The 21,866-nt window shown below is 36.9% G+C and overlaps 3 protein-coding genes across 10 annotated transcripts in view; 2 read left to right on the top strand and 1 right to left on the bottom strand.

Moving 5' to 3' along the window:
• The window catches only part of LOC126763424 (FH1/FH2 domain-containing protein 3), a 148,967-nt gene that overhangs the window by 10,013 nt on the left and 117,088 nt on the right, over positions 1-21,866 (bottom strand). For 5 of the 7 annotated variants that reach the window (XM_050480929.1, XM_050480928.1, XM_050480927.1 and 2 more), the window contains 9 exons: positions 19,355-19,413; positions 16,292-16,476; positions 15,787-16,010; positions 10,994-11,215; positions 10,663-10,919; positions 10,447-10,584; positions 8,759-10,027; positions 8,235-8,439; positions 495-903 (listed from right to left, as the gene is read on the bottom strand). In XM_050480929.1, the coding sequence (XP_050336886.1) occupies positions 495-903; positions 8,235-8,439; positions 8,759-10,027; positions 10,447-10,584; positions 10,663-10,919; positions 10,994-11,215; positions 15,787-16,010; positions 16,292-16,476; positions 19,355-19,413 (2,968 nt within the window). The remainder of the gene's footprint in view (positions 1-494; positions 904-8,234; positions 8,440-8,758; positions 10,028-10,446; positions 10,585-10,662; positions 10,920-10,993; positions 11,216-15,786; positions 16,011-16,291; positions 16,477-19,354; positions 19,414-21,866) is intronic. The other 2 variants (XM_050480931.1, XM_050480932.1) reach the window with 1 other exon arrangement.
• LOC126763426 (acyl-CoA-binding protein homolog) lies at positions 2,527-2,998 on the top strand. The gene is made up of 2 exons (XM_050480936.1): positions 2,527-2,603; positions 2,665-2,998. The coding sequence occupies exons 1-2, from the start codon at positions 2,598-2,600 to the stop codon at positions 2,908-2,910; spliced, it is 252 nt and encodes an 83-aa protein (XP_050336893.1). The 5' UTR covers positions 2,527-2,597; the 3' UTR covers positions 2,911-2,998.
• LOC126763427 (acyl-CoA-binding protein-like) lies at positions 2,583-5,787 on the top strand. Of its 2 annotated transcripts, none has more exons than XM_050480938.1 (2): positions 2,583-2,603; positions 5,441-5,787. In XM_050480938.1, the coding sequence occupies exons 1-2, from the start codon at positions 2,598-2,600 to the stop codon at positions 5,684-5,686; spliced, it is 252 nt and encodes an 83-aa protein (XP_050336895.1). In that variant the 5' UTR covers positions 2,583-2,597; the 3' UTR covers positions 5,687-5,787. The 2 variants fall into 2 exon arrangements, with proteins under 2 accessions (XP_050336895.1, XP_050336894.1); XM_050480937.1 differs by lacking the exon at positions 2,583-2,603 and adding an exon at positions 5,206-5,276.

Raw genomic sequence — 21,866 nt, 5'->3', positions numbered from 1 at the left:
GTATAAATAAAAAATAATTATTAGGATATTTATATTATTCGAATCATATTTTCTCTCGTATTTAATTATAATTTCAAAAGTAAAAAGTACAAGCTCCTGAATGTAGGCAACGCCTTACATTAAATATTCTAGTAGCAAAACCAAAAAATACCTAAAAATATGCTGATTTTAGCAAAGACGCATACCTAAGTTATGTCAGAACCCGGGATAGCATATATATAATTTTTTTTCTAAAGCTCCAAGGTAAAACACAGGGTCCCAATAGCGTTCAATTTAGACCAAACTTTAAATATAAAATTTCCTACCGTATAAAATATAGCAAAAATTACCGACCAACCAAATTAGGAAGCTATATGAAACACCTAATAGCACTTTTCTAATTTCTATAGAAATCCTGATTTTTATTAAAACTCTTCTATAGACATTAAACAAACTGATAATATTTTATCACTTCTTTAATCCCCGCCCTAAAAATATAATTTTTTTCCACTTACCGTCTTCTTATTCTTCCTAATGGTGTTCGTGTTGCTCATATCACCATTCATCGAGCCATTCATGGAGCTATTGGCACTATTCGTCATACTGCCGTAGCCACTATAGCTGAACATCGGCGGTGGCGCCATACTGCCCAGGCTATTCATGGGCGGTGGGCATACAATATGTGCTGGTGGCATCATTGGTGGCGGTATACCACCGCCGAATGGTGGTGGTGGTGGCGGAACACCAGCGCCCAGACCACGTGGCGCCAACACATCTTTCTCATCTTCCGAATTCAAATCGGTAAAGTCTAGATCACATAGGTTAAGTGGGCGTATCATATTGCGTACGAGCTCCTCCCAGTGCAGCTCATTTTCAGATTTTTTTGGCTCAACCTTTTTGACGTCTTGATCCAAGCTGGATGAGCTGAAAATGAAATGAAGTGAGAAAAATATTATTACTTAATTTGGAGTTATTGAGAATATATGAACTTTAGAAGCTAAGTATATGACAAACTTTTAAGCAGCAGAATGCATCCAAGCTTTTACTGTCTGTCGAGTGAAACGTTACTGGGATACAACTTTTTCTACAAAAAAAAATTTACTATGCTAGTTATGATATTGGACTTAAAAACTCTGCTTTTCTCATTTTAAGATATAATTACAGAATACTGACTCCATCCGAAAACCATCGAATAAACAAATTTAAGCTAAATAATATCTGATGCGTAGGCACTATTGTCATTATTGAAACACCTGATGATAAAATTTGAATGCTCAGATCATAAGTGTTACCCCTTTCAACATATAATATCTGCTTCCAAAATCAAAACTCTCAGCACACTCTGAGCACACTTTTCAAACATTTACTATATTTGTATGTAGTATCCTCATACCTAAAGCAATCAGGCTACTGATATCTATATATATGGCACTTATTAATTAATTCCATGCCCGAAAGAGGAGGAGTTGCAATACCGATAAAATCCAAGCTCTCTGTATACCGATCATTTAGCGGCACAGAGCTTGTGTTCTTCGGATGCAAACGGTTGCCGGGGCACGAAGAGTAGCCGGCAATGAGCTGACCGACGAACTAGCCTGCTCTGCGGCATTGTCCATGATCATGGGGCCAGAACACTATAAAGAAGCTGCTTGCAAGGTTTAAGGAAATGATCAACCTCCCCCGAAACAAATTCCGGCTCCTTGCCGCGCTCTATGCAAGGAGCTGCAGGCTCAGGAAGCACTAGTCTGATATAAACACAGCCTCTTGCGCTAACTGCGGATTCTGCGACATGGAACATGAAACTCCAGAACACCTGTTTTTGGATTGGCCAGCAATTTTCAGAAGCAGGTTCATGTTGTCCGAATCTTCTACTTCCCCTCCACCCAAAAAAAAAGAAAGAATTGCAGACTGTTGTTTTAGCGCTAATTGAAAAAATTAGTTGAACTTAGTATATATTTCCTATTGAAGAGTATGGACTTCGTATTCTAGGTTAACCTTTCAATTAGAATATATGGACATTAATTATAGTATATCTGACTTTGCAGGGAGTCGTAATGTGTTGAAAAATATATTTGAAAAACTACTGTCGGTGTTTCTTCTAAAAAGACTACGATAATAATCGTTTAATTATAAGTTCAATATATTAGTTATCTAACAAGATTATAAAACGATACAACACCTGTTAGATTATTGAAATCTTATCAACCCTGAAGGTGGTCAGTAAAGGGTGTATATGTACATATACTTGTATATGGTATAGTACACGCTTGAAATAGGTAAATGAATTGACACATTGTGTGAGGCTTATCACCTAACCATATTATATAGTATGTTTATATACATATATAATGTAGCTAGTTTGTACAAGTATTAGAAATCATAAAACTTTCTATTTGAACGAGCGATTACAGGCGATCACACACTTTGCCAAAGCACATAAGTTACTTTGACAAAAATTATTGCAAATCGATAAAAAGTGCAATAAAGAAATAACAATAATAAAATAATGTTGTAATGCAGCCTTTCAGGTATATAATGGCCTGCAGTAAGCGAGTTGATGCAACAGTTTCTTTAACGTTCTCCCACGTAGCAGCGCAAGAAAAACACTTTCCAGCAACATGGATGTGCGTAGTCTTTGAAATGTCAGTTTTATTTAAATAAATATAATATTTTCGCATTTTACAGTTCAACACCGCCTGCGAAAAAGCCAAAGCTTTCACCAAGAAGCCAACCGATGCTGAGTTCTTGGAATTCTATGGTCTCTTCAAGCAAGCCACCGTCGGCGATGTCAACATTCCCGCTCCCGGCGCTCTTGACCTGAAGGCCAAGGCGAAATTCGAAGCATGGAACAAGCACAAGGGCTTGTCCCAGGACGCCGCCAAGGCTGCCTACATTGCCACCTATGAGAAATACGCTCCCAAATACGCTTAAATTGTATGGTTTTGAGAATTCGAATAAGTTAATTGGCTAAATTTTTATTGGAATATGTAAAATAAATTAACTAAAAATTTGAACTGAATATTTATACTTTGTGCTGAATATTTATTTATGCTTTAAGCAGAGGATACCATTTGTAGTGTAGTGAAAAACAAAATAATCAATGCAACCAAGAATCAATGCAACCAAGCTGGTTGCTGCTACAGGTATGTTAATTGATTAACCAGTTATCCTCTCTTAAGACCATTTGAATGTGAAACATTTAGAGATGAGTGGATGGGTTGTAACCAATTTAAAAGTTTTTGATAATATTCTCCGATTCGGACTTAATTTTGCCCTAGATTGCCTTTTCGTTGATTACGTTTATCTCTTCCAGAACTTATATTGTGATAATTTACCCTGATTATATAAGACCATGAACACCAAAAAGGTTGTATGATATTCTGGAAAATTATTTTTTTACCCTGAACAGGGACTATTAAGTTTGCACACAGAAGGACATTAAATAATATTCTGGGTGTCACAAAGTACATTTAGACCAGTCATAAATTCTGCTACAAATTTTACTATGCAAGAAAGAGAGCAAAGTCGCCAAAAAGTACCGATATTTTTCATTAAATTATTATTAGCTGCTCAAAAAACTTATTATTTCGTGACAGTGTTTTAACGGCACTGTTCATCGTCGTTTTGCCAAAGGCCCATAGTTGATGACAGAAAAAGAAGTGGTAATCCTCGCGTAATTCGAAACATTTCAGCCATAAAAACTGTGTGCAGAAATTATTACGGAAAATTATTTTTAAGACAATATGGACCATATCAATTTCAAAACTTATTCGAGATGATATTCACATGAAAACCTACCAGCACGTCCAAGACGGCATCAATTGAAGGTCAATATGTCAATAAAATAAAGAATTGGTGCTTCGGAATCGACAATTAACAGTCAGAGATTTTAGTGGCATCGTTGGAATATCGAAAGGATCAGTGAAAACCATTTTGAAGGATTATTTGGGCCTAAGAAAAGTGGAAGCATGATTGGTTTGAATTATAGCGACGCGTTGACGTCTGTGAAACAACTCTTTCTGACTACTAGGATGTCATAAAACGTTTCATTACTAGCGATGAGTCTATGATCTATGCTTACGACCCGGAAACAGGCAATCAACCGGCCGAATATCGTGGTAAAGATGAACCGAAGGTGAAAAAACCACGTCATAAAAGAAAATCAGGGTTATGTTGACAGTTTTCTTCGATTATCGAGGTATGGTGCAATCTGAACTCCTTCCAACCGGCCAAACTGCCTACAAGGAATACTATGTGACTGTTATGCGTCTTTTCGATGAAGCCATTGATAAAAAGGGTCCGGAATTATCGCCGACAACTCAGCTATTCCGAAAATTTACTTTAACAACTGTGTCGCGGATTGAAAAAAACGATGGCATAAATGTACTTGGGCCAAGTGGGATTTTCCCATTTAAAATTATTTTGAAATTATGAAAAGAGTCTTACTATTTTTTGCTCATAGTAGTAACTAGCGACAAAAACCGAAAACTTACTTTAAACATGATAAATTGTTTCATTCAATAATATTTATTTCAGTGAACTCTACCACATAAGCGTCTCAAAATGTATGTGATAAGTAATAGTTATTTCCCTTGATATATGAAGAAATTTAAATGATATAGGTCTATATGTAGTATTTGCAAAAAAATTTTGAATCTAGTATATAAAAGCCCGTGAGAAATCAATAGAACTCGCACTATTTCAGACTAAACCTGTATGTATGTATGTATATAAGAAGGAACTTTAATATTATATATTTGTATATACAAACAGAATATACAAAAGCATTGCCAGAGGATGACCATCTCTCAAAATGAATCAACTAAGAAGCCCTGCCAATAAGAAATTCAATATTTCCCTTAGCAAATGTGCAACATAGTCAAAGCGACAGGAAATCTATACCAGTACTAGAAATTATAAGTTACAATAGACTTCTTTTACCAAATCAAATCTATTTTACTCAATCAAAAGTTTCCTATCAGGCGGGTAATTTATAAATATTCCACATAAGTATTAATTGCCTGATAAGCCATTAAAGACTGAATGCAAAGGAAATTCCCTGAAAATATAAGATTTCAATAGCTAATCCATTACACTGCACTCAAGAACATAAATCAAAGACTTTATAATATACAGCTCTACATACATTGCAATAATAAATAAAAACGTCAATTTGATAAGATTTAGTTATATTCAAAAAGTAACTACAGTTAACTAAGCCAGTGGCTATAAAAGCCCTAAGGCAAAAGCTAATGTCGTCAGTTAAACCTTAGCCGCCTTCAAAGTCAATAATGGATGTAAGTCGAAGAATATAACTTAGAAAGTGTGTGATTGCTGATTGCCAAAAAGAGAGAGAGAGGGAGAGAAAAAAGCGCGATTGCTTGATTACCGCGTTTTCATTACAATTTTACATTTTTTTATAATTTTTCATTTCTTTAATACTTTTTTTGTTTTGGTATAGTTCAACACCGCCTGCGAAAAAGCCAAAGCTTTCACCAAGAAGCCCTCCAACGCTGAGTTCTTGGAATTCTACGGTCTCTTCAAGCAAGCCACCGTCGGCGATGTCAACATTCCCGCTCCCGGCGCTCTTGACTTGACGGCCAAGGCTAAATTCGACGCATGGAGCAAGCACAAGGGTTTGTCCCAGGATGCCGCCAAGGCTGCTTACATTGCCACCTATGAGAAATATGCTCCCATTTATGCTTAAGGTGAAAATTGTGGAAATCATATTTATGCAAGTACTGTTAACGTAGACGAAAAAAAGAAATTTGGATAAAAATAAAATGAGTTGAATTTAAATAGATCAAATTTGTGGAGTGCTTTGATTCATGTTGGTGACTTGCTATAGTAAAGTGTTGGATTGTGAGTGATCTTTGATATCTCGATCAACTGACATCTTTAACTGTAACTGTGGACTAGGTTTTAATAAGTTTCATGTTTATTATAAGTATATAAGAAATATTTCCAAGAGAAAATTTCGAATATGGTCGAAACCAGATAAATATAACATAGACGAGCTTGTCTTTGAATCCGAGCATCTTCTTCAAAATAATTAGTAATTCTAGATTATTTTGAAGAAGATGCTCGAAAATCATAGGGGGTTTTTATTCGAAGATAAACTGTAATGAAGTTTATAGCTACTACTGCTACTTTTGTACCTTTAACCCAATAGAGGAAAGTATTACCCATGCATATATATACATATATATACATGTATATAAGTATAAATGCTTGTAGATCCACCATTGATATTTGATTACTAATAATTGAATGAATTTATGCCGACCGGTCAGCATGACATAGGCAATAAAAAGTATATAGCGTCAAGTGTTGAAAGAGACTTTGATACAAAGCGGTTATAAAGCAATTAAATACAGTCAAATAAAAACCGTGAACTTCATGCCAACAAATTGGACTCTCTTATTCGAAATGAGAAATAATTGAAAGCTAATAAATAAAAGCAAAAACACACGAAAATTGAGAGCGACCGAACTTATCAGCACTTTCGAACATATTAATCTTTATAACAGTGATTATTCATATCTCACAAAAATTGCCTATAAAAGTGGAGGGAGTTCGAGCAGGCGACACTTTTAGTCGTACAAAAGCACTATTTTGCACCATGGATGTAAGTAACAGTGTATTTAACTAAATAAAAAAATTTAAAAATAAAAATATTGAACTTCCGCTTTCAGTTCAACACCGCCACCGAAAAAGCGAAAGCCTTCACCAAGCGCCCAACCGATGAAGAGTTCTTGGAATTCTACGGTCTCTACAAGCAAGCCACCGTTGGTGATGTGAACGTTGAGCGCCCTGGTGCATTGGACTTGAAGGGCAAGGCTAAATGGGATTCATGGAACAAACACAAGGGTCTGTCCAAGGAAGAGGCAGAGAAGGCTTACATTGCCACCTATGAGAAGTATGCACCCAAATATGCCTAAATCGAGCAACTTAGGAGGAAATTATAGACTTTTTATTATAAAATAGTACTGATCTGTGACAAAAAAACCCAAAAATATATACAGATGTGTTATAATTTTTCATAAAAAACGTGTGCATTTTGAATATGAAATTAACTTCGAAATTTTGTAAAAAGGTCAACTTTTCTTTCAGTTAAAAAATATTATACAAATTAGTTAGTATTTTTTCCTCTCAAATAGTTTTAGTTGTGGAAGCTGATTTTATATAGTTGCTAAAGTTCAATTAGGATTCGAAAGATATGCGTAAATATTTACATTTACATTTAAACAAAAATCAGCTGAGTTCTCTTGCCCCACTCACACCGGAAAGGAATCGAGTTGGATCTCCATTGATGTCTTGAGTTCTAGCACTGTACTAATGAACCTCGCATGCGCTAAGCAGGCGCTGGTTGACGACCCGTTCTTGTGCGACCGCAAGATCATTTAAGCTTAGAGTAGAAAGAGGGGATCTACAGAACTACTTGTTTTTAGCATATTTCATCTTATCGCAATCAAAAAATGCCAGTCCAATAGGCATTCATGCGGTAAGGCTAAAAATTTGGTCGGACACAAGTGCGCAAAGTTGTATGAAGGAAGGTGAGGCGGAAATATCCAGGAACTTTCTGCTTCATTGTCCAACCTTTACAGAACTGAGCTTAAAACTTCTCAGCAGTTTTACCTTCGGTGAACCAGAAGTCGTACCCGAAACTGATAATAGTCGTCCCCGTAATTTTTTGATAAGCTTAAAGCGCTTTATATGTTTCTAAGGGTCTTAGGATCAATTATATAGTATAGGAGTTTTACGTGCCACAACGGACCGGCGACCTATGCTGACCAAGTGAAATCTGTCAGGATCGATCTTTTAGCCTGATTTAACTTGAATATAAGATCTTCCATATCAAAGGAATTCTAAAACGAGATCAAGACTTGCTGAAAAATGGGTCTCATATCTAATATACATATGGATATAATAAGAGTTTGTTTTACCAAAGGTGAGGCCATTTTGGAGAAAACTAATAAAAAGAAAAATTTAATAATACATTTTATGGCGTGCCAGGTTATGGGAATAGACTTGGTGGATTTTACCCGGCCTAAGGTTGACCTGGACCATCTAACTCTTTTTGGAACTTCTAGAAAACGGTGATATAATAATTTTCGAAAACACTGCCGAAAGAAACGGCCTCGGTCTGATCGGAGGCCGACTACCATGGCCACAAACTTTTGGCACAAAATAAATTATATAGATTTATGAAAAGTTTATCTAAATTAAGAAAACTGAACTCAAATCGTACTTACCGTGACATTTCGCCTTTACTTTTGCTCTTGGCAAGTCCCTCTTTGGCTTTCGATATAAGACCGGACATATCGCCAACAATGCGATTCTGGAGTTTTTCCTCATGCGTTGGACTCATTGGCATATTGCTAAGTTTCTGTGTGAGATCCTTCACAGTGTGATCACGTTTCAGCTGTTGCAACAATTTTCTATCCTCATTATCGGATTCTAAGAGGGGAAGACCGAAAATATTCAATAAAAGGCGCAGAAAAATAACGAAAATCAAATATTAAGAGAATTATAAAAATACAATCTAAATGTTGGATTTGAAAAACAAAATTTTGAAATATTTTGTACAGACAAAAAGCGGTTAGATGAAGAAGAAGAAAAAGAAGAAGGCATCAAAAACCAAAACTGACAAAGAGGTTTGTGAAAAATATCGTGGATGAAACGCAAAAAGCTGCACTTCAGCACGCGAGAGACAATGATACAACAATGAAAAATTTCGGGGTGTTGGAAGAGAGAGAGAAAGAGTATTGGCGCTCACCTGTTATTGCTAATACATCACCCGAATTTAGGGAGTCCATAACGACAGCGCTCATTTCTAACGAAGCGTCTGCCGGAGACTGTAGACCGTATTGTGGTGGCGGCGGTGGTGGTGGTGTCGGCATCATAAAGTAGTGACCCAATAAATCTGGTGGCGGCGGCGGTGGAGGAGGTGGTGGCGGTGCTGCACGCGCATTAAATTTCGTGTAAGGCGCATTTAATGGTGATGATGGTGTTTCGGGTGTGAAATCAGTGGACAAAGGTGTTTGCGGTGTTGTTGGCGTTGTGAGAGACGAAAGAGTCCTGCTGGGTGTAGAGGGTGTATTCGTCGAAGTCTGACCACTAATGGGTGCCGCGTAATGGCACTCCACCGTCATTGGTTCTTCGGGTAGCGTGTGTATTGGACTTGTTAAGGGTGTCACATTATGCTTGAGATTGTATTCGTAAGTGTTTGGGGGCGCTTTTGGTGTGGACTGGGTGAAGTCGAAGCCGTTTAGCGACTTTTTGGGGCTCAAGACGGCCGCCAACACATTGTGTGCAGTTTGTATTGTTGGGCTTTGTATTGAATTTTGATGCTGCAAAGTGGGCGTAATCGCCTGTTGTTGTTGATTCAGTTGTAATTGTTGTTGTTGTTGCTGCTGTTGCAATTGATTTTGATTCTTTGGTGTGCTCAGCTGATTGTAATAGCTGTTCAGCCGATTGGCGTCATTTTCGAATTTCTTATACGCTATGTTGTTGTTGTGATTGTTGTCCAACTGATCACCGCCACGTTGTATATTCTTCATGATGCCGTTAATCACAGTCGCATTGCGTTCCATTAGCAAATTCTTTTTGGTTAAAAATTCCGGTGCCGTATGCAATTTATTATTGTTGTTGTTGTTGCTGTGCAGCGGATTCGCATTGATGTTGTTGTTGATGATCGAAATGGTGTTGCTGCCCAACAAGTGGCGGGTGGGACTCAACAAACTGTTGCTATTGTTCGTGTTGTTGTTGATGTTACACAAATTGTTGTTGTTGTTGTTATTGTTGTTTGCTGTGCTAATACCACCCGAGTTCGTAGTGGAATTTGTATTGATGAGATTGATGTTGTTGTTAGTGGCATTGGCGGTGATGTTGCTGCTAGCAATGTTGGTGGTGTGATTGCCATGAATATTGTTGTTGTGATTTTTATTTTGATTTACGCTAATGCTAGCGTCATTGGTTATATTTAATGATTCTGGCGGACTATCGCCCATTTTCACCGTTGCTGGTATGGCGGTGACAATTTGCCCTACACACATCAGCACAAATGATAGGTGTGGTGGCAATGATTGCAATGAAAATGATGGAAGCGCATATGTGTATGGATTTTTTATTTTTGTTTTATTTTTTTTTTTGTTTTTGCAATTTACATTTTTTACATATCCAATATAGGTAGGCAGCGCATTTTATTGTATAAGTCAGTATGGATGGAGCAACACATTTTTGTTGTTGTTGTTGTTAATCGAGACAGGCGTACAATTGGAAAGTTAGAAAAAAAAATAAAATGTAAAAAACTTGTTAGTATGCCGTAAAAATATACTGAATATGCGGCAAAAAAGCTTGGGTGTTCAAAAACTCAAAATTTTCATTGAAAAAAACACACAAAGAGAGCATTGAAAACCGCTCTTCCAAACTTTCTTTTCAACACAGAACCCACACTGTACTCACCGATTTCCTCGCGACGCTCCAAGGCGGCGAAAATACCGTTCGCCACAGCCTCTTGTTGCTCCTTGAGAAAGCTTTTGTGGCGTTCGGCACGTTCGCGTCGTCTACGCAAGCCGGGCGTCACGCCTACGCCGTCGCGCGCTATGTGTTTCACAAGTTCATAATAATTAAACACAGTTAATACCATTTATATAAACAAAAATCTTCACACATACACACCTTTATCGCCGTTGAATACACCATTCGCCGCATACTCGGCGGAGTTCGCTGAACCTGAGCTATCCTCGTCCAGCACACCGTGCGTGGGTGTCATTCTCTTTGGTGACGCTATCACTTTGCTGACATGTGGACTCGTGCCGGTGCTGTGTCGTCGCGATTTGCGTCGCTCAGCTGTGTCGGTGCTTTGGCGGTGGCGTTGCGTCTTGCGCAGCGAGTTCTCCGGCAGGCGTATGCCCTCCGCCTCGCCATCCTCAAATCTGTAAGGTTTCAAATGTAGCACTTGTATATGTATAGTATACCCGCCGAGCTTTGTGTATTGTGGCATACTCACTTCAATACTGCCTCGTAAAGCTGCAATTGATCCAACAGATCCAGATCTGTGCCCGGTTTGGACATATAACGCTGTATCACCGATTCCATGCCTTGTTGTTCCAGCAAATCGCTTTCATCGTAAAAGCTATCCTGATCATTTAGACCCGCTAAGGTTTTGTTGATCAACGATGTGGCATAGATGACTAGTTCGGCATCAGCGTTGTCATAGTCTTTTAGAAGTCTGTTGGGAAAATAAAGAAATAATATTTATTGTCGGAAAATGTTTAAAATTATGGTTGATGTATATATTTTCATAGGAATAGATTTAGTCGAAAATAGTCTATTTTTTAAGAAACTTATACTAACTTAAACTACCAATAGATCATACTTTAAATCAAATAATCGACATTTTCTTTCATTCAGTTTATTATTTGAGCTGACCTTATACAAAATATAATTTCCTTTTTTGAACGAGGTGAATACTTTAAGTTACTGTAAACAACACAAAAAGAGCTCGTACGTCAAGACGTTCAGAGTTTATAAAAATGTTAAACCTTACGATAAAGTTCTGAATTGGCAGACCGCAATACTAGAGTTACCAAGTCCCAAAATAAAAATTTCAGCCTGTAACCTTTTCTTACTTTAATCCAAGTTGTTGTTGAAGTAAATATTTCTTGATCTATTAGAGAAAAAAGGTTCGTCATGGGCCGTGCAGCAATAGTTGTAAGAAATCAAGATGATCAGGTCACGCAGCTGAAATGCCTCTTGAGTTAAGAGTTCATATAGAGTAGTTGAGCAATGGGCAGATAAAAGAGCGTTAGGCACACGAGAGCAAAGGCAAGCGAGAAAAACTATTTTTGCAGAAATGAAGGCCACGCGCCGTAGAAAGTTCTAGCTTTCCTCAAATTATCATTAGCGACAGGCGTCCTAACTGGACACCATTAGCACTCACGCGGTGAGACTAAAGATTTTGGAAGACGCAACTCATTAAAGTGGCAATGTGGAAGATGATGTGGAAAAATGCTAGATGCTTTATCATTCACTGTCCAGCTTTAGCTAGACTAAAGTTGAAGCATCTCGGTTGTCATCCCCTTTACGAACCCGACGAATGGGCTGGAATTGATATTAGCTACCTTAAAAAAAAATTTAGCAGGCTCTAGCCGTTATGTCGATATCCGATAGTCTCTTTATACTCTTGCATCCAGAGTGTTATAGTTTTGTTCACCTAACGGTTGTACGTATCACCTAAAACTAAGCGAGATAGATATAGGGCTGTATATATATATAAATGATCAGGATGACTGACGTCCGTGCACGCTGTAACTTGAATAAATCTTGATGAAACTTGGTACAAGGTTTCTTGCACAAAAGCTTTCAAATGGGTAGATGGTCGTAATCGGACCACTGTCATGTCCACAAATTGTCACTAACAGAAAACATATAAAATGCTTTAACTAAGCACGAAACTATGATATAAAACTGTAATTTGGTACAGAGGATTGCGCTAACAAGTGACACCTGTGGGAAAATTTTTTTGTCGGTCTCTTAAACCATTTAAGCTATAACACCCAAATTTATTTTCTGAGAACAAATATTATAAGAGCTTTTACCGACAGTATGAAAATGGATGAAATCGGTGGATAATCCCGCTCACTCCCCATATAACGGTACTGTTGAAAGCTACTAAAAGCGCGATATCTAACTGCGCGATCAATAACTAAATACCCCAGAGACATAAGAATTTGCCAACGAGATGGTAAGCGTGAGCTTTATTTCAAATTTCCGGCTGACTTTATCCTATATGATTAGTTTTTTAGTATGTGACCTGTTAACAGTTTGTACTATTGGTCGAAACTACCCCAATTTCCATATACTAAATATAATGGTTTTCGTTTTTCTAACAAACTCTATGTGTCTGTCAGTATAGGAGTAATATAAAGTTTGTATGTGTATTTACAATTGCGTGAAGTTCGATACTCTGGTTAACGTTTTATGCCTTAAAGTATTTCCCTTGCTTTGATTCTGGCAAGTTGTAAGAGTACAAATCATTCCCGAAATTCAATTTTTAATTTAGCAACCACAGTTTCACAAGGCGTTATAAAGAGTTAAGTAACAAACTTCATTTAATTGTTGCCCATCTCTTGTAGTGCAGCCTATAAGTATGCAACACCACAAGTTGCTGCAGTGTATGTTGCTAGTCACTTTAGAGTGGTGGGTTTTTAGCAACATTTATATATTTATTCAGATACATGTATCTACCACATTCAGAGGGGAAATGTTGCTAAGTGGTGAGTTTCAAGCAAGACTTCTCAACAAATAATACAAAAGTACGTGACTATTTGAAAGCATGTATACTAGGTTGTAAATATTGTTAAATACTAAAGTTAATTACAAGAACAACTACTGTGGTACAACAAGCTAGTAAACCGCTAATAAAATTCTTAATCAGTGTTGTGTTTTATGATTACCAATTTTGGTAGAAATGATTTCTTTGTTTGCATTATTGTGTTTTGCAATAAATATATTTACTTTAATATGCAAACGTATTTTTTTGAATATGCATTATTTTGATAGTAATAAAAATTTTCAGAAAATGTGCATTATGTGTACAATTTGTTGGAGTTTTGGAAGTTTTAGTCGAACTTAAGCACTGATAAGAAAAAATAGATATTTCCGGTTCTACAATACCGGAATTGACCAGGATTTTATTCAACCATAGGCTGTTATTTTGCGAACTTAAAATGTAGCCTTGGAAATTTCGTTATCAAAGGGTTTGAATGATGCTCATACTTCTATTATATGATGTATTTGAAACTTTTTATGTTTAAAATACTGACACATATATTTTTCATACAAAAACCAAGAAAAAAACCTTAACTTTGCTTGCTTCGATGCTATAATATCCTTCACAAAATATTTTTCTTGATTTTAGGCGTTGAGTTTGTATGACAGCTATATGCTATAGTTGTCCATCCTGAACAATTTCTTTGCAGATTGCTGCGATACTGGTGAGAAAAGGACGTGTGCTAAATTGTCGGTCGATATCTCAAAAACTGAGAAACTAATTCGCATTCGATGGAACGATGAGCTGTACGAGATATATGACGAAATTGACATAGTTCAGCGAATTAAAAGACAGCGGCTACGCTGGCTAGGTCATGTTGTCCGGATGGATGAAAACACTCCAGCTCTGAAAGTATTCGACGCAGTACCCGCCGGGGGAAGCAGAGGAAGAGGAAGACCTCCACTTCGTTGGAAGGACCAAGTGGAGAAGGACCTGGCTTCGCTTGGAATATCCAATTGGCGCCACGTAGCGAAAAGAAGAAACGACTGGCGCGCTGTTGTTAACTCGGCTATAATCGCGTAAGCGGTGTCTACGCCAATTAAGAAGAAGAAGAATCGACTCAGCTCGTCATGCTGATCTAAAATATTGCACAAGATCTTTGATGTTTCCTCTTTTGTGTTACAACACCGTGGCAAACTTAATGTGTTCGAGACATGCAAATACAGAAAAAAATAGATTTTGATGGACACCGAATTTAGAAGTGTCCAGTGGATGCCTAGCGAGAAGTATTTCAAAATTTTCATAATCAAAATCTTCAAAACCATTATGAATTTTGACTTTTGGTATAAAACGATGTATTGTGAATTGATCTTAGAAATTCTTTCTTCTTATGGCGAGATTCAATATAAAATACCTTGATTCTGCTACTAGGGACCAGGGCATAAACAAATAAACTACATATATAGACTTGTCATGGATCAAAGGCACTTTGTCGAGATCAAAGATCCAAATGTAAGAGATTCTCAAGCTTCAAAGAATACTGTCACTAATAATCCAAGTGTAATTCTACTTATTCGGAAATTGGTTGTAGAACCTAAGCTTACTTAATAAGATTTCGTTGAACACGACTAACGTCGTCTTTAGTCGAAACATATGAAATTATTATTTTTATGCAAAGAATAGTTTTGGATTTCTTTTTTCATAAATAAATACTACAGGTCATTTCTTCTAATTTTACGAAGTAGACTTGGCCTCTAACTTAGTGGTAAAAAATCATGATTTGTTTGCTCTATAAGTCTCTCATAAATCCCTCCTATTATACAAAAACATGGACGATGACGAACCAAACCGAGAAGAGAAAGCACTTGAAGTATTCGAGAGAACTCCGCAAAATCTTTGAAACCGCATGAGCGATAAATATCGAAGAATATAGAACCACAAACTGTATGAGCTCTACGACTACATGGATATATGAATAGTTAAACGCATACAAATCCAACTTTATCGCTGGTTAGGCCACTTCGTTCGCATGGAAGATGATGCTCCTGCAAAAAACTCCTTCGATTCGAGTCCATGGGTGGGTAACGTAGTCAAGGACGCTCACGCATCTAATGGAAAAACCAAGTGCGATTTGTTTGCACTTGAAATGTACAACTGACGTGACCTCGCAAAGCATAGCGGCAACTGACGAAGTTTTGGCCCAGACTGAGTGCCAAAGACATAGAAGATTTGTAAAAAACCTGAGGCTAAAAGGTAAAGTTACTTTGAATTTCTTTTGCAAGTCAAGTTTCTCTAAAAATTACTCCATTTTTGTTGAAAACAAAAACAGTTTCCGCTGTCTTTTCCGGCTTTGAAACATTTTTGCAAAAAAGTTTCAAGCTTTCCAATTTCTAAAATATTTTGATTTAACCAAAAAATGTACCGTCAATATCTCAACTTTTCTATTCTATTATATATATACCTTATACATTATATACGTTTGTATATATTTCTATATTTATTTGTAAATATACAAATAAGTACATTACCTCATCAGATTCGACCATGGCAATGTGCCTTGTGTTTTGTCCACCGCATGTATGGCATTCACCAGGACATAACAATTCGTCTCGGCGTATTCCACAAATACCAACAACAGCTTGAGTGCCGTTTTCACCACAGAACGATAATTCGATGCGATCAACGAGTAGAGCCATTGCATTGTGGGCTCGTGTTTCATCACGCCATTCATGCCGTCCACATAGAGCATCACCTGTTGGTGGCAAAAAAAACAACCTCAAACATTTTATGTATACATATATGTAAGTGAGTATGTACGAATGAATGCTTGTGTACAAAATATGATAAGGTTTAAGGCGAAAAAACAGCAAATAAATGCGGTTAATTGGCAACGTTGAGCAAATAAAATGTTGCATTTAGCGCTGTGCAACCAACTTAAAAGCAACAGCAAAGTAAGCGAAAAATGCGCAAATGAAAAGGCATGTTTGTATGTATGTGTGTATTGGTTGTGCGCTTGTGTGTGTGTCTACATACCTGACCCAAGGCACGCAAAATGTAATTTTGATAATTCTGATCGGCTCCATTACCGACACGCACAAGACAATTGAGTCCACCCAATGCCACGAAGGCATGCACCAGGTCTTTGTCCTCTTGAAAGACTTGCTTCAATGAAAATAGTGCACGCCGCAATTCGCTGCCTTCGGAGGAGAGTAATTTTTCTATAAAAGAGCAAAGAAAATGTACGGATTAAATAAAAAAATATGTTTAGAGTAATAAATAAGGAAGGATTATACACTCGTTTAAATTAGAGTGGGAGTTTTCGGGTTATTAGAAAACAACGGGTTTCCGAATATAAATCCCAAATATAGGTACTTTTTTATCTGAAGTTTTGACAAGATCTATATACATGCGGCGTTCTTTGTTAGTGTCTTCTACCAACTTGTTACAGCGTAGGTTTGTATTATGAGGTTGTTGGGAGCTTAGCCTCGTTTTGCGGAATTAATTTTCTACAAAAATTTGAAATGGCAAAATTCATATTAGAGATTCGTAGTCCTCGGTGTATTTCGAAAAAGTTGAAAAATGCCTGCTTATTATAATAAAAAATTGTATATAGCTCTCTAAATCTGTCCCAAATATATAAATTATATCAGAGACATTCTTCTATGAAATAAAGTGGAGACAGTAGCGTCTTTTAAACGGAGGTGGCAGGGATCAAAGTAATAGTAGATGTACGGCTCCGGAGTACAGCTTTCTTCAAAGAGGTATGCATTCACTTTGATAGGCGAGCGACTATATTGGCTCTGAGCTCCTTAGCATAGTACTTTTTCGCATTTGACTTATTTAGGTGCCCAAAAAACACAAAGCCGATACGCTTGCCAGGAAGTATCATCCGATCAGATGTAAGAACCTCTTGTGAGCCCGGCAAGCGTTAGTCCACAACCAAAACCTATGTAACTGCGAAATTCTACTGATACAGAAATTCAAATTCTCTGAACCAATTGCGCTTAGTAAAGAACGACACTATACAGTAGGTTCACACCAGGTGTGGATAAATATTTTGTCGACCACTTTTCGCAAAAATATGTATAGAGGAATACGAGATGAAGTAATCTAGCCACTTTCTTCTCTATTTTGCCAGACTAAGATTAAAATGTTTCTGTAAACACACCGTGCGCCTATCGAAATGACTAAGATTGATATTAACTGCCTTAAAGAAGTTTCCTAGTCTAGAAAAAAAAAGAAAACAAAACAAAAAAAACAAAAAAGAAACTTGAAATTCATGCTTCTAGACCAGCCCCCTTAGCAATTGCCCGCCTGAAGAACAACAAAGCGGCAGGGGCCGACGGATTGCCGGCCGAGTTATTCAAACACGGCGGCGAAGAAATTTTGCATGCATCAGCTTTTTTAAAATATGTTCCGGACGAAAACGCCCAACGATTGAATTCTATGCCCAATCCATTTAAAGGAGAAATCTGCGCCAACTAACATCGCATATAAGGTTCTATCGAGCGTATTTGTGAAAGATTAAAACCGTCAACAGTGGTGATTGGATTAAACCTGGAAAATCAACAACCGACCAAATTAACACACATTTAATACAAAAATTAATTTGAAAATTAACAAAATTTCTTTAATTTACAAATTTAATAAAAATATCCAATTGGCGCCCTGTAGCGAAAAGAAGAAACGACTGGCGCGCTGTTGTTTAAATTTAGATTAGACCCCTTTCAAATTTTGGATAGTTCAAAACGCTTCAACGTTCACAGCTGCCTAAAGGAGAACCATATATAGGATCAACACCCGATGACCTAGCCTAACGTCCTTCGACTGGAACCGTTGAATTTCATTTAATTTATTTAAATTTTATACTAATTTTAATTATATTATTTACTGAGTTCAGTTCAATTTTATTTGACTTAAATTTATTTAATTGCACTTGAATTAATTAAAAATGTTTTAATTTTAGTTTTAATTTCTTTGGTCTTAAAAATTTTGCAATTTTTTTTTACATTCTTTTTTAATTTATTTTATTTAGTTTTATTGTAATTTAAATTTATTTAATTTAATTTAATTAACTAATTAATTAATTTAATTCAATTTTATTTTTATTTTATTACTTAATTTTTTATTTTCCATTTACTTTAATTTTCAATAATTTAATTTTTGTTTTGTTATATATTTTCTTATTTTTGAGTACAGAGCTTACGCCCACTACAATCGCTGTTACGCAATCCAATTTTGCATACTAATTTTTGTATATGTACTGTTACTTAACAAATAACAGCACTTTTTAGCCCCGCAGTTTTTTGCCATTCCAACTGCGAATTTTTATTCAAACTCTTTTTATTTTTTTTTAATTTTTTTTTCATTGAATATTCTTTTTTTTTTTTTACTCTTCGCCGGAAATTTACTCACTGGACTCATTATTATGCGCAGCACGCTACTATTTTATTATCGAGATTACTGTATATTTTGTCTGAACAATTCATTGTTGTTGTTTTTTATGGCCACCGAAACAAATCAAGGGCAAAAACAAGTGCGCTGTTGACAGATTCATATTGTTTATATGGCAAGAAGGTGTCACACAGCGATCACTGCAAGCATTAACCGACCGAAAAACAATACAAATAATAGACCACTTGCGAGTTTACATATGTATATATAAATATGTATGTATGTATAACGGTTTATATGCATATGAGCAGGCGTGCGTTGTCAATTAGTATGACTAAACAGCCGGTGGGACTGATGAATTGATTCGGTGAATGTGCGGCGAACCATGGCTGACACGCTGTGTGTGGTGAGCGCTCGCCGTTGAGGGACATGTCAGTGCGCCAGCGCAGCACTAACACTGTCCGTAGCTTAAAAAGTTAATTGTTTTGCATTGATGGAAAATAAAATAAGCGCGACTAAAAGCAATTGAAAGTGTTCATTTGAAAATGAGTGTGGGAATTTCAGCGTTTCGCGCTGTGAGTGACTGATGTTTCACTTCATTGTTGTTGTTTTTTACATTTACAGCTTTGACATGCACCGCTGCGCGAATCTGCATACATATCTAAATACAGCAACAATAAAAAAATGTGTGTGTTGACTTACCAATAATGGCGTGGACCCGCACGCTCAGCTGTGTCCGCACTACCAATGAGTTTTTGCGACTGTAAAGAGAACGGTGTGAAGGGAAGTGAAAGAGAGAGAAAAAAACGAAATTGTTAATTAAAATTGTAAGCAAATTAATCAACAAAACAACAACAATAAAATTTATTATAAAAAAACAACTCTACTCATAGAAATTTGAGCCGAGAATTCGCAACAACCTTATAATTACAACAACACAACTGGCATTACAGATTTACAGGTGTGTCTGCTCCACAGAAATGAAAGACAAATCAAATAATAATAGAAAATACAAAGTAACTCGCCTCTAACCAGCTTTACGGTAACAAATCGGCCAGCATAATAGTTAATTGGCAAGTGCTATGCTCCCTTCCCGATTACTTACTTCCCCCCTCTGAGCCCATTGAATGTGGTTCAATGACCATTTAAGAACATCAATTGCTGAATTATAATTCTATGCGGCTCTTACTCAGCGCAACGCTATGGCAAGGTGTTATGGGCGAATTGTTGCAAGAAATTGATAAAACACGCAAATGGAGAAATGAAATCACTTGAATAAACAAACACATGTGCTGAATTGACGAGCTGTTGTTGTTTTCGAACCGGCACTCACACTTTATATATACAAGTATATTGTAGAAGCGGATACCCTGGCAGTCCATGCAGTAAAAAGTAAGATTATATAGTAGAGATGAGTAAAAATACGGAGGAAATTGCAAAAACTGCAGTTTAGAAAGTTTAGTGTTACGCTGTTTAGTCGAAGGGACCGAACTCCATAACGTCATCTTTTTCGGACTCCAATTACTTATTTTTCTTCATTTCGTCTGCAGCGTAGCACCAACTTACTAGAGCTTAAAACACGTTCTATATAGATAAAAGCTGTTATATTTAATATATTTATTTGACTAACACCAAAGAGCTTTTTTTAGCATGAAAGTTAGGATGCAGAATCTGATCATGTCAGGAAAAGCACTCACTGTTTCGACAAAAGCCTTGTATCTCCAGTGAAGAGTGTGTAGTGGATGGTTTAGTCATATTAAATATTTGCGTTTAGTTCCTCTGGCAAAAGTCCTTTTACCCGCAGTTAGCCAAAGTTTGTTTTTGTCCCACAAATTCTTGAAATATATTTATATAGAGCATGTCCATCATCTTCGAATTAAATCATAATGATCTACTAGTTTCCGCCAGCATGCAGGGGGTAGAATTTGCCCGCGGTAAGGTATGCCTGTCGTAAGAAGCGACTAAAATCCAATATGCACTATGTATGTATTTTTTGGCTTACCTCGAAATTTTAGCTTTGTATTGTCAGAAATACTCCTATAATACTCAGCTTGAACTGATATTATAGACTCTGAAAGAGATTCATTCTAATGAAAAGACATTTGAAATTCAAGCGACAATTGTCACCAGTCATTGAGTTCGATGGGGGGTCAACTGGTAGTGGCAAAACCTATAAGGAGACTTAAATTCAGTACCACGGTTAGCAGTTAGCCCTTGGAGTTCGCTCCAAACCTTCATTCTGTGGTTTAAATCTAAAGGTAGGTAGAATTGAAAAATTCAATTCAGTGTGTAGTCGCACTGCGGCCGGGTGCCGGATCCATAGCACGGCAATGGTTTTAGATCGACCTCGAACCCGACCAAGGTGAAAAAGGTGTCCCTTCCACCCGAAGTGCTTTTAAGTACCATGACTTTGGACCGCCAAAGGCAGGTGCTCACGTAAACCACAACGATTGTTTATCTACAAGTTCTATATATTATCAGAAATATTTACGTAATATGGAATAGATATTCCAATCGTCATACAAAAAGCTTGCATCTTTCACTCCACCAATGCGATCCACACGCAACTCACTTCATATTCAACAAGTTACTTAAAATGTCTCCGCTTTTGTGGCACGACGCGGTGTGTTGCATGCATTTCATTTCTTGCTGCAATTTGCATGGCGGCGACATCTAAATGTTGTCACTGTGGTATGCCGTAATTGCTTCGTGCATATGTTTGTATGTATGTATATGAGTTGGTGTGTTTAGAACAAGTTCAATGTTGAATGCTGTTGATCGCGAATCGCAAATCGCATTCCTCGACAAATGAGCAAATGGGCCCTTCTTACCTCCAACAGGTATTCTGAAAAGCTTTGGTATGTTTGTATGTATGTGAGTAATTATGTGGTGCTCAGCAGGTTGATTGCTTTAGCCCTTTTAAACTAATTTCCCACATTTTGCCTACCACAAAGATGCCATTATTTCGCGATTTCTGTCTTTATTATTCTAAAAATTCTAATGGAGTCTTTGTAGATTTCAGCCTGGTAAACGATACTTTGAGTAATTAGTTGATCATCAGCGAAAGTAGAGAAGTGATAAAATTAATATTGATTTTCATATGGCATTCGGTTGCCTTCTAGTTTTAAAAGTAATTTATATTTTTGTTGCCAGGTTTTCGGTTGTTTCGTCTTCATTGATAATCTAAAACCTGTAGAAGCTTTGGAAACCTAAG

The sequence above is a fragment of the Bactrocera neohumeralis genome, chromosome 6 (genome assembly GCF_024586455.1).
Source record: "Bactrocera neohumeralis isolate Rockhampton chromosome 6, APGP_CSIRO_Bneo_wtdbg2-racon-allhic-juicebox.fasta_v2, whole genome shotgun sequence".
Taxonomy (NCBI): domain Eukaryota; kingdom Metazoa; phylum Arthropoda; class Insecta; order Diptera; family Tephritidae; genus Bactrocera; species Bactrocera neohumeralis.
This window is presented reverse-complemented; position numbering and strand designations above follow the sequence as displayed.